The sequence below is a fragment of the Bufo bufo genome, chromosome 7 (genome assembly GCF_905171765.1).
Source record: "Bufo bufo chromosome 7, aBufBuf1.1, whole genome shotgun sequence".
NCBI lineage: Eukaryota > Metazoa > Chordata > Amphibia > Anura > Bufonidae > Bufo > Bufo bufo.
Window position 1 is genome coordinate 43763392 of NC_053395.1, and position 16256 is coordinate 43779647.

The 16256-nt window shown below is 39.0% G+C and overlaps 1 protein-coding gene across 1 annotated transcript; it reads right to left on the minus strand.

Moving 5' to 3' along the window:
• Positions 1 to 11011: 11011 nt before the first annotated feature.
• Positions 11012 to 14346, minus strand: LOC121007885 (parvalbumin beta-like). The gene is made up of 5 exons (XM_040440156.1): positions 14288 to 14346; positions 13840 to 13907; positions 12054 to 12186; positions 11654 to 11763; positions 11012 to 11328 (listed from the first exon to the last, which is right to left on the minus strand). Exons 2-5 carry the CDS (start codon positions 13898 to 13900, stop codon positions 11303 to 11305), a joined length of 330 nt encoding a protein of 109 aa, XP_040296090.1. The 5' UTR covers positions 13901 to 13907; positions 14288 to 14346; the 3' UTR covers positions 11012 to 11302.
• Between the last annotated feature and the right edge of the window lie 1910 nt (positions 14347 to 16256).

Below are 16256 nucleotides of genomic sequence, written 5' to 3' on the forward strand. Positions count from 1 at the left end.
TCAGTCTGTATATTATTACCTCAGTCTGTATATTATTACCTCAGTATGTATATATTCACCTCAGTCTGTATATTATTACCTCAGTCTGTATATTATTACCTCAGTATGTATATATTCACCTCAGTCTGTATATTATCACCTCAGTCTGTATATTATTACCTCAGTATGTATTTATTCACCTCAGTCTGTATATTATTACCTCAGTCTGTATATTATTACCTCAGTCTGTATATTATTACCCCAGTATGTATATATTCACCTCAGTCTGTATATTATCACCTCAGTCTGTATATTATTACCTCAGTATGTATGTATTCACCTCAGTCTGTATATTATCACCTCAGTCTGTATATTATTACCTCAGTATGTATGTATTCACCTCAGTCTGTATATTATCACCTCAGTCTGTATATTATTACCTCAGTCTGTATATTATTACCTCAGTATGTATATTATTACCTCAGTCTGTATATAATCACCTCAGTCTGTATATTATCACCTCAGTCTGTATATTATTACCTCAGTCTGTATATAATCACCTCAGTCTGTATATTATTACCTTAGTCTGTATATTATTACCTCAGTCTGTATATTATTACCTCAGTATGTATATATTCACCTCAGTCTGTATATTATTACCTCAGTCTGTATATTATTACCTCCGTCTGTATATTATTACCTCAGTCTGTATATTATTACCTCAGTCTGTATATTATTACCTCAGTATGTATATATTCACCTCAGTCTGTATATTATTACCTCAGTCTGTATATAATCACCTCAGTATGTATATTATTACCTCAGTCTGTATATTATTACCTCAGTCTGTATATAATCACCTCAGTATGTATATTATTACCTCAGTCTGTATATTATTACCTCAGTCTGTATATTAGTACCTTAGTCTGTATATTATTACTTCAGTCTGTATATAATCACCTCAGTCTGTATATTATTACCTCAGTCTGTATATAATCACCTCAGTCTGTATATTATTACCTCAGTCTGTATATTATTACCTCAGTCTGTATATTAGTACCTTAGTCTGTATATTATTACTTCAGTCTGTATATAATCACATCAGTCTGTATATTATTACCTCAGTCTGTATATAATCACCTCAGTCTGTATATAATCACCTCAGTTTGTATATTATTACCTCAGTCTGTATATTAGTACCTTAGGGCTCATTCAGACGGCCGTATGCTGTCCGCAAAAATACTGAATGCTATCCGTTTTTTTGCGGATCCGCAAAAAAACGGATCTGCAAAAAAACGGATAGCATTCAGTATTTTTGCGGACCCATAGACTTCAATGGGGCCATGTCCTGATTTTCACGGACAAGTATAGGACATGTTTCATTTTTTTTGCGGATCCGCAAAAAAACGGATAGCATTCAGTATTTTTGCGGACAGCATACGGCCGTCTGAATGAGCCCTTAGTCTGTATATTATCACCTCAGTCTGTATATTATCACCTCAGTCTGTATATTATCACCTCAGTCTGTATATTATCACCTCAGTTTGTATATTATTACCTTAGTCTGTATATTAGTACCTTAGTCTGTATATTAGTACCTTAGTCTGTATATTATCACCTCAGTCTGTATATTATCACCTCAGTCTGTATATTATTACCTCAGTCTGTATATTATCACCTCAGTCTGTATATTATTACCTCAGTCTGTATATTATTACTAATATTCATAGTATTCCAGACATCCCAACCTGCAAATACTCATTTCAGGGAGGTGCACTTCTCATTTCAGGGAGGTTTTCTTTTTTTTTCTTTCACAAACTTTTTACTACATTTTCCAGACATATGCAGTATCTGCACACTTTGCTCTATGGTGTGGAGGACTGGGCTCATTACCCTGCCCCAAATTATCATATTTATGTATATGATTAAAGGGATTCTGTCACCACCTATAAGCCCTGTGAGCTAAACATCTGCTCATGTCCAGGTAGCATTCTGATTTCTAAGGTGGCCTTATAAAAGCTATTTGTGGCTTTATTCTGCGGAAAAACTGGTTTTACTAACCTGTCAATCATTGAATTAACCACCTCAGGACCGCCGTACGCAGGATTGCGTCTTTGCGGCGGTCCTGTTGTTCTGGGTGGACGCGCCGGTGCGTCCTCTCGCGAGACGCGAGATTTCCTGTGAACGCGCGCACACAGGCGCGCGCGTTCACAGGATCGGAAGGTAAGCGAGTGGATCTCCAGCCTGCCAGCGGCGATCGTTCGCTGGCAGGCTGGAGATGTGATTTTTTTAACCCCTAACAGGTATATTAGACGCTGTTTTGATAACAGCGTCTAATATACCTGCTACCTGGTCCTCTGGTGGTCCCCTTTGTTTGGATCGACCACCAGAGGACACAGGCAGCTCAGTAATATGTTGCACCAAGCACCACTACACTACACCCCCCCCCCCCGTCACTTATTAACCCCTTATTAGCCCTTGATCACCCCTGATCACCCCATATAGACTCCCTGATCACCCCCCTGTCATTGATTACCCCCCTGTCATTGATCACCCCCCTGTAAAGCTCCATTCAGATGTCCGCATGATTTTTACGGATCCACTGATAGACTGATCGGATCCGTAAAAATCATACGGACGTCTGAATGCAGCCTTACAGGGGAGTGATCAATGACTGTGGTGATCACCCCATATAGACTCCCTGATCACCCCCCTGTCATTGATTACCCCTCTGTCATTGATCACCCCCCTGTAAAGCTCCATTCAGATGTCCGCATGATTTTTACGGATCCACTGATAGACTGATCGGATCCGTAAAAATCATACGGACGTCTGAATGCAGCCTTACAGGGGAGTGATCAATGACTGTGGTGATCACCCCATATAGACTCCCTGATCACCCCCCTGTCATTGATTACCCCTCTGTCATTGATCACCCCCCTGTAAAGCTCCATTCAGATGTCCGCATGATTTTTACGGATCCACTGATAGACTGATCGGATCCGTAAAAATCATACGGACGTCTGAATGCAGCCTTACAGGGGGGTGATCAATGACAGTTGGGTGATCACCCCATATAGACTCCCTGATCACCCCCCTGTCATTGATCACCCCCCCTGTCATTGATCACCCCCCTGTCATTGATCCCCCCCCTGTCATTGATCACCCCCCCTGTCATTGATCACCCCTCTGTAAGGCTGCATTCAGTCTTTTTTTTGGCCCAAGTTAGCGGAATTTTTTTTTTTTTCTTACAAAGTCACATATTCCACTAACTTGTGACAAAAAATAAAATCTCACATGAACTCACCATACCCCTCACGGAATCCAAATGCGTAAAATTTTTTAGACATTTATATTCCAGACTTCTTCTCACGCTTTAGGGCCCCTAGAATGCCAGGGCAGTATAAATACCCCACATGTGACCCCATTTCGGAAAGAAGACACCCCCAGGTATTCCGTGAGGGGCATATTGAGTCCATGAAAGATTGAAATTTTTGTCCCAAGTTAGCGGAACGGGAGACTTTGTGAGAAAAAAATAAAAAATATCAATTTCCGCTAACTTGTGCCAAAAAAAAAAAATTTCTATGAACTCGCCATGCCCCTCATTGAATACCTTGGGGTGTCTTCTTTCCAAAATGGGGTCACATGTGGGGTATTTATACTGCCCTGGCATTCTAGGGGCCCCAAAGCGTGAGAAGAAGTCTGGTATCCAAATGTCTAAAAATGCCCTCCTAAAAGGAATTTGGGCCCCTTTGCGCATCTAGGCTGCAAAAAAGTGTCACACATCTGGTATCGCCGTACTCAGGAGAAGTTGGGGAATGTGTTTTGGGGTGTCATTTTACATATACCCATGCTGGGTGAGATAAATATCTTGGTCAAATGCCAACTTTGTATAAAAAAATGGAAAAAGTTGTCTTTTGCCAAGATATTTCTCTCACCCAGCATGGGTATATGTAAAAAGACACCCCAAAACACATTCCCCAACGTCTCCTGAATACGGCGATACCAGATGTGTGACACTTTTTTGCAGCCTAGGTGGGCAAAGGGGCCCACATTCCAAAGAGCACCTTTCGGATTTCACTGGTCATTTACCTACTTACCACACATTAGGGCCCCTGGAAAATGCCAGGGCAGTATAACTACCCCACAAGTGACCCCATTTTGGAAAGAAGACACCCCAAGGTATTCCGTGAGGGGCATGGCGAGTTCCTAGAATTTTTTATTTTTTGTCACAAGTTAGTGGAAAATGATGATTTTTTTTTTTTTTTTTTTTTTCATACAAAGTCTCATATTCCACTAACTTGTGACAAAAAATAAAAACTTCCATGAACTCACTATGCCCATCAGCGAATACCCTGGGGTCTCTTCTTTCCAAAATGGGGTCACTTGTGGGGTAGTTATACTGCCCTGGCATTCTAGGGGCCCAAATGTGTGGTAAGGAGTTTGAAATCAAATTCTGTAAAAAATGACGAGTGAAATCCGAAAGGTGCTCTTTGGAATATGGGCCCCTTTGCCCACCTAGGCTGCAAAAAAGTGTCACACATCTGGTATCTCCGTACTCAGGAGAAGGTGGAGAATGTGTTTTGGGGTGTCATTTTACATATACCCATGCTGGGTGAGAGAAATATCTTGGCAAAAGACAACTTTTCCCATTTTTTTATACAAAGTTGGCATTTGACCAAGATATTTATCTCACCCAGCATGGGTATATGTAAAAAGACACCCCAAAACACATTCCCCAACGTCTCCTGAATACGGCGATACCAGATGTGTGACACTTTTTTGCAGCCTAGGTGGGCAAAGGGGCCCACATTCCAAAGAGCACCTTTCGGATTTCACTGGTCATTTACCTACTTACCACACATTAGGGCCCCTGGAAAATGCCAGGGCAGTATAACTACCCCACAAGTGACCCCATTTTGGAAAGAAGACACCCCAAGGTATTCCGTGAGGGGCATGGCGAGTTCCTAGAATTTTTTATTTTTTGTCACAAGTTAGTGGAAAATGATGATTTTTTTTTTTTTTTTTTTTTTCATACAAAGTCTCATATTCCACTAACTTGTGACAAAAAATAAAAACTTCCATGAACTCACTATGCCCATCAGCGAATACCCTGGGGTCTCTTCTTTCCAAAATGGGGTCACTTGTGGGGTAGTTATACTGCCCTGGCATTCTAGGGGCCCAAATGTGTGGTAAGGAGTTTGAAATCAAATTCTGTAAAAAATGACGAGTGAAATTCGAAAGGTGCTCTTTGGAATGTGGGCCCCTTTGCCCATCTAGGCTGCAAAAAAGTGTCACACATCTGGTATCTCCGTACTCAGGAGAAGGTGGGGAATGTGTTTTGGGGTGTCTTTTTACATATACCCATGCTGGGTGAGAGAAATATCTTGGCAAAAGACAACTTTTCCCATTTTTTTATACAAAGTTGGCATTTGACCAAGATATTTATCTCACCCAGCATGGGTATATGTAAAAAGACACCCCAAAACACATTCCCCAACTTCTACTGAATACGGAGATACCAGATGTGTGACACTTTTTTGCAGCCTAGGTGGGCAAAGGGGCCCACATTCCAAAGAGCACCTTTCGGATTTCACTCGTCATTTTTTACAGAATTTGATTTCAAACTCCTTACCACACATTTGGGCCCCTAGAATGCCAGGGCAGTATAACTACCCCACAAGTGACCCCATTTTGGAAAGAAGAGACCCCAAGGTATTTCGTGATGGGCATAGTGAGTTCATGGAAGTTTTTATTTTTTGTCACAAGTTAGTGGAATATGAGACTTTGTAAGAAAAAAAAAAAAAAAGAAAAAAATCATCATTTTCCGCTAACTTGTGACAAAAAATAAAAAGTTCTATGAACTCACTATGCCCATCAGCGAATACCTTAGGGTGTGTATTTTCCGAAATGGGGTCATTTGTGGGGTGTTTGTACTGTCTGGCCATTGTAGAACCTCAGGAAACATGACAGGTGCTCAGAAAGTCAGAGCTGCTTCAAAAAGCGGAAATTCACATTTTTGTACCATAGTTTGTAAACGCTATAACTTTTACCCAAACCATTTTTTTTTTACCCAAACATTTTTTTTTAATCAAAGACATGTAGAACAATAAATTTAGAGCAAAATTTATATATGGATGTCGTTTTTTTTTGCAAAATTTTACAACTGAAAGTGAAAAATGTCATTTTTTTGCAAAAAAATCGTTAAATTTCGATTAATAACAAAAAAAGTAAAAATGTCAGCAGCAATGAAATACCACCAAATGAAAGCTCTATTAGTGAGAAGAAAAGGAGGTAAAATTCATTTGGGTGGTAAGTTGCATGACCGAGCAATAAACGGTGAAAGTAGTGTAGGTCAGAAGTGTAAAAAGTGGCCTGGTCTTTCAGGGTGTTTAAGCACTGGGGGCTGAGGTGGTTAAGGTGCCCAAGCAGGGGAGCTCTGTGGATGCATGGTGCCCGGCCGCACGCATCGCCGCCTTCTACTCCTCGGTGCAGCCTCTCCCTCCCCCTCCTCTCACTTTGAGATCCCGCGCGTGCGCACAGGCTCAGCCTGATGTGCCGTTGCGGACTGCTGGCATCGGCTTCTTCTTGCACTGTGCGCACGCGCCGAGAAGGGGACACTGCTACAGGTTGCCGGAAAGGTTTACTGTGAGTAAACTAGAGATGGGAAGTTTGGATCTTTCAAATGAACCGATTCATGAATCGAATCTTCGGTTCATTCGCTGAGCTGACAAGAAGCAAGTGAACCGAAGCTTAGGTTGCGCAATGCGCATGCGCGGATGCTTCCATTCACTTGCTGACTCGCTGAGTCGGCTCTTGGTCTGAGTCAGGAAGTTTATTCTTTAAAACCCTGCGTGTAATTATCTACCCCACTGTAGGAAAAAAACAAGCATCCAGGGGGGGTGAATTTAACACTGGGGTAAATAATATAATAAAAATGGAGGGTTAAATATGTAAATGTATTTTAAAAAAAATACATCTCTCTCATCAGTCATATAGCTACTGAATGAGACAGAAGAAGGGATGCCTTTAACATATATATCTCCTTGAGAAGCCAATTTGACCCTAAAGGGTTAATTCAACCTGTAATCTAAACTCTGTCCTGTCACTTCTCTTATCTCTCTGCTCTGCTATCAGTAAACCTTTCTGGGATATATTGTCTCACATGCGTGTCAGGGAGCCTCTATCTAATAGCGGGAGACTCCCTGAACGTCCGGGAGACTTGAGATCCCTGGTATTCAGTATATTGGGCAGACTAGATGGGCCAAATGGTTCTTATCTGCCGACACATTCTATGTTTCTATTACCTAAGTCTATATATTAGTACCCCAGTCCTGATATTTTCACCTCAGTCTGTATATTATTACTTCAGTCTGTATATTATCATCTCAGTCTGTATATAATCACAATTGTCTGTATATAATCACCTCAGTCTGTATATTATTTCCTTAGTCTGTATATTATTACCTCAGTCTATATATAATCACCACTGTGGCTGCTGCAGTCCATGCTCACTGCTCAGCCATCGGTTCTAGATTTGTCAGGGCCCGGGGCAGGAGGTGGCAGTAGCGCTCACAGTAGTGCGGGTGGTTCAGTAGTCTCAGCGCACTCGCTTCCTCCGTAGGCCGTCACTGCTGGACTGTGTGTGACTGAGTGGATTGGTGGAGCAGCGGTTCCCGCCCACTGCTGCTCCACCAATCAGATTAAGATTTAGCACCGCAGTTAGACTGACCAGTTTCATAACCCCAAAGGAGGATATGGCACCCAGGACAGTGGGTGACCATTCTACAATACACAGAATGCCATAATCTATATATCAGCAAAATGAAAATAGAAATCTATACGATAAATCATTGCTTTACTCACCAAACTTGGCGCCTACCTGCGATATTTAACTTTTTTCCTCGCTGCCTCCAAGAGTTTGCTATTGGACATTACAAGAAGAACGTATGAGGAGATAACATGTCATCACAGGACCTTTACCACCACTTCTACTCTCCACTGCTGAGCTCCACCCCCTTCTGACATCGTCATAGGTCCTCCAGTTCTTGCTTTAGTCACTTCTGTTGTGTCTGGAACTATCTAGTTCTCTCTGTTGTAAGCCATTAATAACCATCAGCTACAACTCACATCCCTCCCAGTGACCACGTTACCCATTTGGCAGGGGAAACTGGGGAAAAAAAGTTGCAATCTTACTGGCAAAGCCCCCTGGAAACACGGAAACAAAATACGTTTGTGTGCATGTAGCCTTAAACTGTTAGAAAACCCCTTTAACCATCTGACACAGCTACCAACAGCGCACATTTCGTTCTGTCCGCCTGATCTATTTATCTGTTAATTACTAAATTTGTGGGATTAATACTGACTGGGACCAATTGTATAGTGGGAATAAATGTGGTATTATAGTGGGACTAAGAGGTTAAATATTCCTGAGTGGTTGTATTTAAGGACACATATGCAATGATTTCTGTGGTAGCACATTGGATCTGGGCTGTCAAAGAGGACCTTCATATGTCTATTTTTAGAAAAAAAAAATAGTAATAATGAAATTCCTCTGTTATACCTCCTGGCAATGCATGAATGAAGTGATGACAAGGTGTCACCATTCCCTTTGTCAGCAGCCTTAAGCCTCATTCACGCATCAGTGTTTGGTCAGTGATTTCCATCAGTGATTGGGAGTAAAAACCAGGATTGGAGCCTCCACAGACATAAGGTATAAGGGAAAGATCTGCTCCTGTTCTGTGTTTAGAGCCACACCTGGTTTTGGCTCAAAGTCACTGATGGAAATCACTGACCGAACACTGACGTATGAATGAGGCATTGCTCTGTCCGATGAATGCTGACAGGGGCTGTGTAGTGACACGCCTTATTGACAAGGGCAAAGTAATGGCCTGTTGTCAATTTATTGATAGATTTCCATGAGGAATAAGAGAGGAATGATGCAAAGTAGATTCTAAGAAAAATGCTCCAGCATTGTCATTTACTGGGGAATACAAGCACAGGAGAGGCGTCAGGGCCACTTTAACGCCCAGTTGATGCCTCCTGTCCTGTCGCTCACTGTGTATGAACAGGTACGCAGTCCTCTAATCACTACCTGAATCCCAGTTACCATTGCCTTGCTGCTCTGACCCAGCAGCACCTCTCCACGCTAGCCCTCTCCTATGTCCGCCTTGCACAGCATAATATTTCATCCAGATTTCTGGCACTGCAATCACAGGGTCCGTGTTCCAAGGAACTCAACAGCATCTCAGGACTGTCAGTGAAACACAACCTGCAACTTAAGACGTGACCAGGGTGCACAGGCCGGCAGGAGGGGGCAGGTTATGTAGACTGAGGCTGCTTTAGAACTGGATAGTTGTGGGCACAAAGTCATTTATCTAGCAGGAAATCTCACTGCCACGGCCTAAAGTTTATGATACATTGGACGCCCCTGTGGTTATGTGCCAATGGTTATGCCAGGAAAAACACAAAGATTATTTGAATGTAACTTAGTGGCACCTTCTACCTGCCCTGATCCCCTGTGATCGCCACCATGCCAGAAATGATTGGTCAAGCTGCAGGAATTACACCCGATTACTTCTTCTGGGCAGCCCGTTCATTATATAGAGAGCTGGACACAATGTTAAGATTGCTGCTGGCTTCTAAGAACACATTCATGTAATGGAATATCTTGTAGTGGTCGCAGGCATGGTAAGATATGAGATCACTTCTATTTCCAGAAACCACTCAAGCTGAACCAGTATCTATCTATCTATCTATCTATCTATCTATCTATCTATCTATCTATCTATCTATCTATCTATCTATCTATCTATCTATCTATCTATCAATCTATTATCTATCTATCTATCTATCTATCTTCTATCTATCTATCTATCTATCTATCTATCTATTATCTATCTATCTATCTATCTATCAATCTATCTATCTATTATCTATCTATCTATCTATCTATTATCTATCTATCTATCTATCTATCTATTATCTATCTATCTATCTATCTATCTATTATCTATCTATCTATCTATCTATCTATCTATTATCTATGTATTATCTATCTATTATCTATCTATCTATCCTCTTGCTACCTGTCTTCTGTCTATCTTCTGTCTGTCTATCTATCTATTATCTATCTATCTAATATCTATCTATCTATCTATCTATCTCATATCTATCTATCTATTATCTATCTATCTATTATCTATCTATCTATCTATCTATCTATCTAATATCTATCTATTTATCTAATATCTATCTATTTATCTATCTATCATCTATCTAATCTCTCTATTATCTATGTATTATCTATCTATCTATCATCTATCTAATCTCTCTATTATCTATGTATTATCTATCTATCTATCTATCTATCTATCTATCTATCTATCTATCATATATCTATCTATCTATCCGTCTATCTATCTATCTATTATCTATCTATCTATCTATCTATCTATCTATCTATCTATTATCTATCTATTATCTATCTATCTATCTATCTATCTATCTATCTATCTATCTATCTATCGTTGTCTTCTATCTTTCTCTGTCTTCTCTCTTGCTTTCTGTCATCTATGTATCATCTATCTTTTGCTGTCTGTTATCTATCTATCTGTCTATCATCTATCTAGCTTTCCTCTATGTACAATGTTGTTTAGTTTGTTAATTATTTGTTATGCAATCAATTTGTTATATTACCTGTTCATTTTCTATTTATCTAACACTTTTGGGGCCCCAATCAGACACCATGGCCAAGGTGTGACTGCAACTTGTCAAACACCATTGTTACGCCCCTGTGTTTATGATTATTGGGCTCCCATCTATGTTCTGTTTGTCTGTCTGTCTGTCTATCTATCCACCTAGCTACCTATTTTGTATCTACTTCTCTATGTATCCATCTTTTTATTTTATTTTTATTTATTTATTTATTTATTTTTTAATCCAATAATTTGGAGAGTTTTTGCTACCTGCCTCTTATTATACCCCCATATTACTGTCTCTATAAAGCGAAAAATAAACCAAAGTATTTTTATTTATTGAAATATTCTTTATTTTTCCTTCTTCCAGCCACAACTTGAACATTGTGATTGGTTGAAATCATTAAGCGCCATCCAAAAACACATAAGACGTAACATCGAGTGAGCAGAGTACCTGTACATTGTTAAGATAGTTCAATAGTCCCAAAAAGAGTTAACAAACAGACATTTTACCAATGCCGTGAGACAGTATAAAAATGCACAAATAAGTGCCAGTCATGAATGAGGTGCCTGTTGGGTGTAAATTGAGGGGTTCAGTCCTAGTCTTCCTTTTGGTCTTGGGCTGTTTATGCCTTCACCAGAGCCTGGAATTCTGAAAAAGAATAGAAATGGTATTGTTTTATTAAACTTTTTAAATTTCATTAAACTTTGAAAAAAAAATTGAGACCACATTAATAAGCAATTTCAAAATGTTGATATCTTCTTAAGAGGCTTTATAATACCATAGGTATCTATCTAGCTCATATCTATTTAATTATCTATCTATCACTTTGTATCTAAGTACAATGTTGTATATTTTTACTACTTATTAGTTATACTATACTATTTGTTATACTTTGTTCATTTTCTACTTATGTTACACTTTAAGGGCTCCAATATACATTAAAAAAAACTAAATGAAGGAAAAAATCCCTTACCATCTATTCCAATCTTGCCATCACCATCAGAGTCGCCAGCCTTCAGGAAAGCCTTGGTCTCAGCATCATTCAGAGCTCTGGCATCAGCCTTGAAGTTCTTCAGGAAGAGTCTAATAAAAAAGGAACTTTGTTGTGAGCAACATCTTTCTGTCACCTGGGGCAAGTATTTTGTTTACTGCCCTGGCCCCATATCTAAATGCTCTGGCCAATGCAGAGTGGCTTATTAATGCTTCCCGTGGCACCCATGGCACATGCCCTTGCCAGCGCTGCCCTCCCTCACACACTCTCCAGTTACAGGCTATATGGTACTCAGCTTAAAACTTAACTGTATTCCTAGAACAAAGCAATAATCTACTTGCTTTATAAAAAATTTAAAAAAGCATTTAAATGTTATCCTTACGCAAGTTCATCTTCCTCAATGTATCCACTGTGGTCATTGTCAAAGATTTCGAAGACCTGCTTGACCTGTTCGTTAGTCTTGCCACAGAGACCAACCTTGTGGAAGAAAGCTTTGTACTGAAATGAGTTGTCAGCTGTGGAAAGAAACATATTTATTTAATGTATTTTCACAAGTGATGTAGAGCACAAGAAAATTAAATAAAAACTGCAAGGTCTATGTTTTTCCAAAAACAGCACCAGTTGCCAGTTTTGTCCATGGGCTATATCTGCTACTGCAGCTCATCCCCTTTCAAGTAAGTGGAGCTGATCTGCAATACCAGACACAGTCTATGGACAAGAGTGGCGCTGTTTCTGGGAAAACAATTCAGACCTTCTATTCTAGATACATAAAACCGATTTAAGAAGTCTTTAACACGTTGTGCAGAACATTCTCTTATGTGTTTACCTACTACTTTGGTATTCATGCAATGAAAAAAATATATGTTTTCTTTTATAAGGCTGATATATTTTGTAACTTTTAAAACATGTTAAATTTTTTATTGTCAAGTCATGCACCTTCAATGCAAATCAAGTTTTATGATTTTACATCTATCTGACTATCTCTCTCTCTCTCTGTCTATCTACTATCTATCTATAATATTTCTCTATCTATACATCTATCTCTCCAAGTTTGCAAGTCCTCCAGGGGCTCCTTACTCAGTGCTGCTCTATTTCCAGATCCTTACTTTTTTTTTTTAATCATGAGTGCTGCATTTTATTAGATGCAATTATCTATCTATCTATCTATCTATCTATCTATCTATCTATCTATCTATCTATTAATTATCTATCTACTATCTACTATCTAATATCTACAGTATCTGTCTCTATCAATCCTAACTAAGGATGCAAATGATTTAGAGTTTTGCATCATGCTGTCTATCTATCTATCTATCTATCTATCTATCCATCCTATATTATCTATCCATTTAATATTTATTTACATATCTATCATCTCGCTCACATTTATCTTCTGTCTATCTGTCTGTCTATCTATCTATCTATCTATCTATCTATCTATCTATCTATCTATCTTCTATCTATCTATCTATCTATCTAATATATTTCTCTATCCATCTCTCCATGTCCTCCAGGGGCTCCTCTATTTCCAGATCCTTCCTTTTTTTTTTATCATGAGTGCTGCATCATATTCGATCTTTATGTAACTATCTATCATCTCTCTATTATCTATCTATCTATCTATCTATCTATCTATCTATCTATCTATCTATCTATCTATCTATCTCTCTAATATCTATCCCATATCTATCTATCTATCTATCTATCTATCTATCTATCTATTATCTATCTATCTATTATCTATCTATCTATTTATCTATCTATTTATCTATCTATTTATCTATCTATCTTTCTCACGCTTTCTAGCCAGAGTTGTAACTTGAAGCTCCTAGGCCCCAAAGCAAGATCTAAAATGGGGCACGCAGAGTATCATACATCAGTTATAGTCTTAGTCGCCTCATGTCCTGATTAGAGTCAGAAGAACCTTTGGACGCCCTCAGACGCCAGGGCCCTAAGTGTCACTGCAACCTTCCTGCGCCCCTGTCTTTATCTCTATCAATCTCCTATTTGTGTGTGTCTGTTTCTATCTATGTCTGTCTGTCTATCTCATATCTATCTGTCTGTCTAGGTGTCTGTCTATCATCTCTTTATCAATCTATTAATATATCATTTCAATACCATCAATAAATGATTTGAAGGCATGCATTATTTTTTTCCTGATCACTTACCTGCTACACTGGCAAGGGCAGCCTCAATGTCCTTGGCGGAGAGAATGTCAGTGATACTCATGATTGTGCTGCAAGTATAAAAATAAAAATAATTATTTGTTTGAATCTGAAAATGGAATCAAAACCTTTCAATTTGTAGTTGAGAAAGCTCAGCCTGAATATTCTGCTTCACTGTGCACTTAAGATTTCTGCCAACTGAAGAGTGTTTGCCTGGTCTAGATTAATATATATATTTATATTTTCTTAAGACAAAAATGAAGATATCTAGTCTATCACTTCAGTACAATAAATACAAAAGTTGATCATTTCTTTGACTTCGCTTGACTCTCCATTCCGCAAAAATGTAAGTATGTTTTTTCGTTTTCTCTTCTTATTCTCTATATTCCTGGATCCTCGTATCCTTCAGTCCCCAGTCTTCAGTCGTGCTAAGTCCCATGTGTCTGCTTACCTTGTAGTGTTTTTGAACTGGGAAGGGAGGCTATCTGCTTGGCAGTGGAGTGCTTGCTGATGTCCCCACAGGGTTAGCCCCATTTATATATACTTTAAGTGGCATACCATATACAGATCTCGGTTCCCAGCGTCACAGATAGGGAATGGTGTCAAGTGAACTTGCCTAACTAATCATCTAGCACTATTTTTATCTCCAGAGTATACATATGATATTAGCAAATGCAACAAGATAAGTGGTAAGATGCATTAAATATAAACTATTGGGGAGGTAATGTTTCTTTATGCAGCGACAGGAGGGAAGAAAAACCACACTTTGCGAAGCAAGGTTTCCTAAGTAGCAACTAAAGACGTGTGGTATTTAACAGGTGACGGACTTGAGCACGACATGACAACACGGGACAACGTGTGCCTATTATGTAAAATGGTGCGAAACAAGTACAAACATAAACACGGACATTCCCTACCTCCCTCCACTAGTGATATGATGGATAAAGCAAAATGGACAAAGTTTTAGCAATCTGCATTTTTTGTTGTACTATTGTTTTTATACAACTTTTGGAAAGTTTTACAGGACTGACATGAATGCTAGCTGTCGGGGAGACCAGGGTCTTACATAGTTACATGCTGCTCACAGGCATCTTTGCGTTGACATTAATTAATGTAATTACATTATTCACTATATTTTATTTTTGCACATTCATCCAGACCTTGACGGTCTCCATTTAGTTTGACATCTTGCAACCCATTGAAGGGGTTAATAAGTTTCTGACAGGGACAGGGGAAAAGATGCCAAGCAAATGAATGTGCTGTCTTCAGCCTCCACTTACTTGTGTTACATGGACTAAGTAATTCCCTTTCACAAGGATATATCCAGACTGGTGCAGTGAAATTACTTTCCCCCCCAGAAGATTGAACTTGCTATCTGTAGCCCCAGGACGAGACTGCTCTATGGCCTTTTATGTACATTGTCCATATCTTATCATTTATATCACTGTTTTGCTGTAATATAATTTCAATATCATTATTTATTGATTTTTTAAAGGCAATGTTGCCCACATTTTTTTTTTACTAATTAAACATAGATTTTTATTTATTCTATTTTTTGTACATGATTATGGGGGCGGCCATCTTGCCCCAGCTAGATGGACCCTACAGTTAACTTTGCATATTTTAGAGATATGTTTTACAGCAAGGGATGTTCATTGACTTCTATTTGAAAATATTCTGGGCATGCTCTGTGACCTGTGAGGAGGTCATTGTGCAGCGAGGAGGGTAGATAAGCTGTCACCTATTGTGAATGGTGGATTCTGAGTTATCTATACAGAGGTGTCATCTTTCATTGTATTCCTGCATGTGTTGGGGTGACTACTGTGAACTGTGAACTGTGAACTGATTTCTACAGAACAGGAATTGTCATGGTAGGATTAGGCTTGGTGGGCAGAAAAAAAATTACATAGCAACATGGAAAATTAAAAATAAAACACTACCAGCAATTCTAAAAAAATATGTTTAAAGTGTAGTTGTCATTTCATTTTAATGTGTAGGGACAGTAAATGTGCGTGATTTTTTTAAATATACTGTATTAGGGAATAATGTAAACTTTTATTAGAAAACTGCATATAAAATACAATGTGAAGGTCAAAAAGGTAAGCCAGCACTCCCTATATTACCTCTTGTGCAAGGACCCGGTTCAGTCCGTAGTATAATCCAGGAAAACAACGAAAAATGTCTATCACTGAGATGAATATAAAGTCTTCAATCTTTATTCCATAAATTTAAAAGAATACAATTCTTCACATGGACAGCGGTAACGCAACCAACGCGTTTCGATCTATCAGATCTTAATCGTGGTATGGGTCAAATGCAAGTATAGTACTCTTATATACCTGGAATGAAAATGGCTCCACCAACCAGGTTGTTTTTGGATTAGCGATGTCATCAAGATGTTCTAAAATACGGGTTTTTAG

Bases quoted from the DNA above. Each gene is read 5' to 3' on its own strand.
- LOC121007885 (XM_040440156.1), bottom strand. From the start codon at position 13,900: ATGAGTATCACTGACATTCTCTCCGCCAAGGACATTGAGGCTGCCCTT. The intron at 12,187-13,839 runs GTAAGTGATCAG...TTCTTTCCACAG, and splicing joins TGCCCTTGCCAGTGTAGCAG to CTGACAACTCATTTCAGTAC. The intron at 11,329-11,653 runs GTAAGGGATTTT...ATTCTTTTTCAG, and splicing joins TGGCAAGATTGGAATAGATG to AATTCCAGGCTCTGGTGAAG.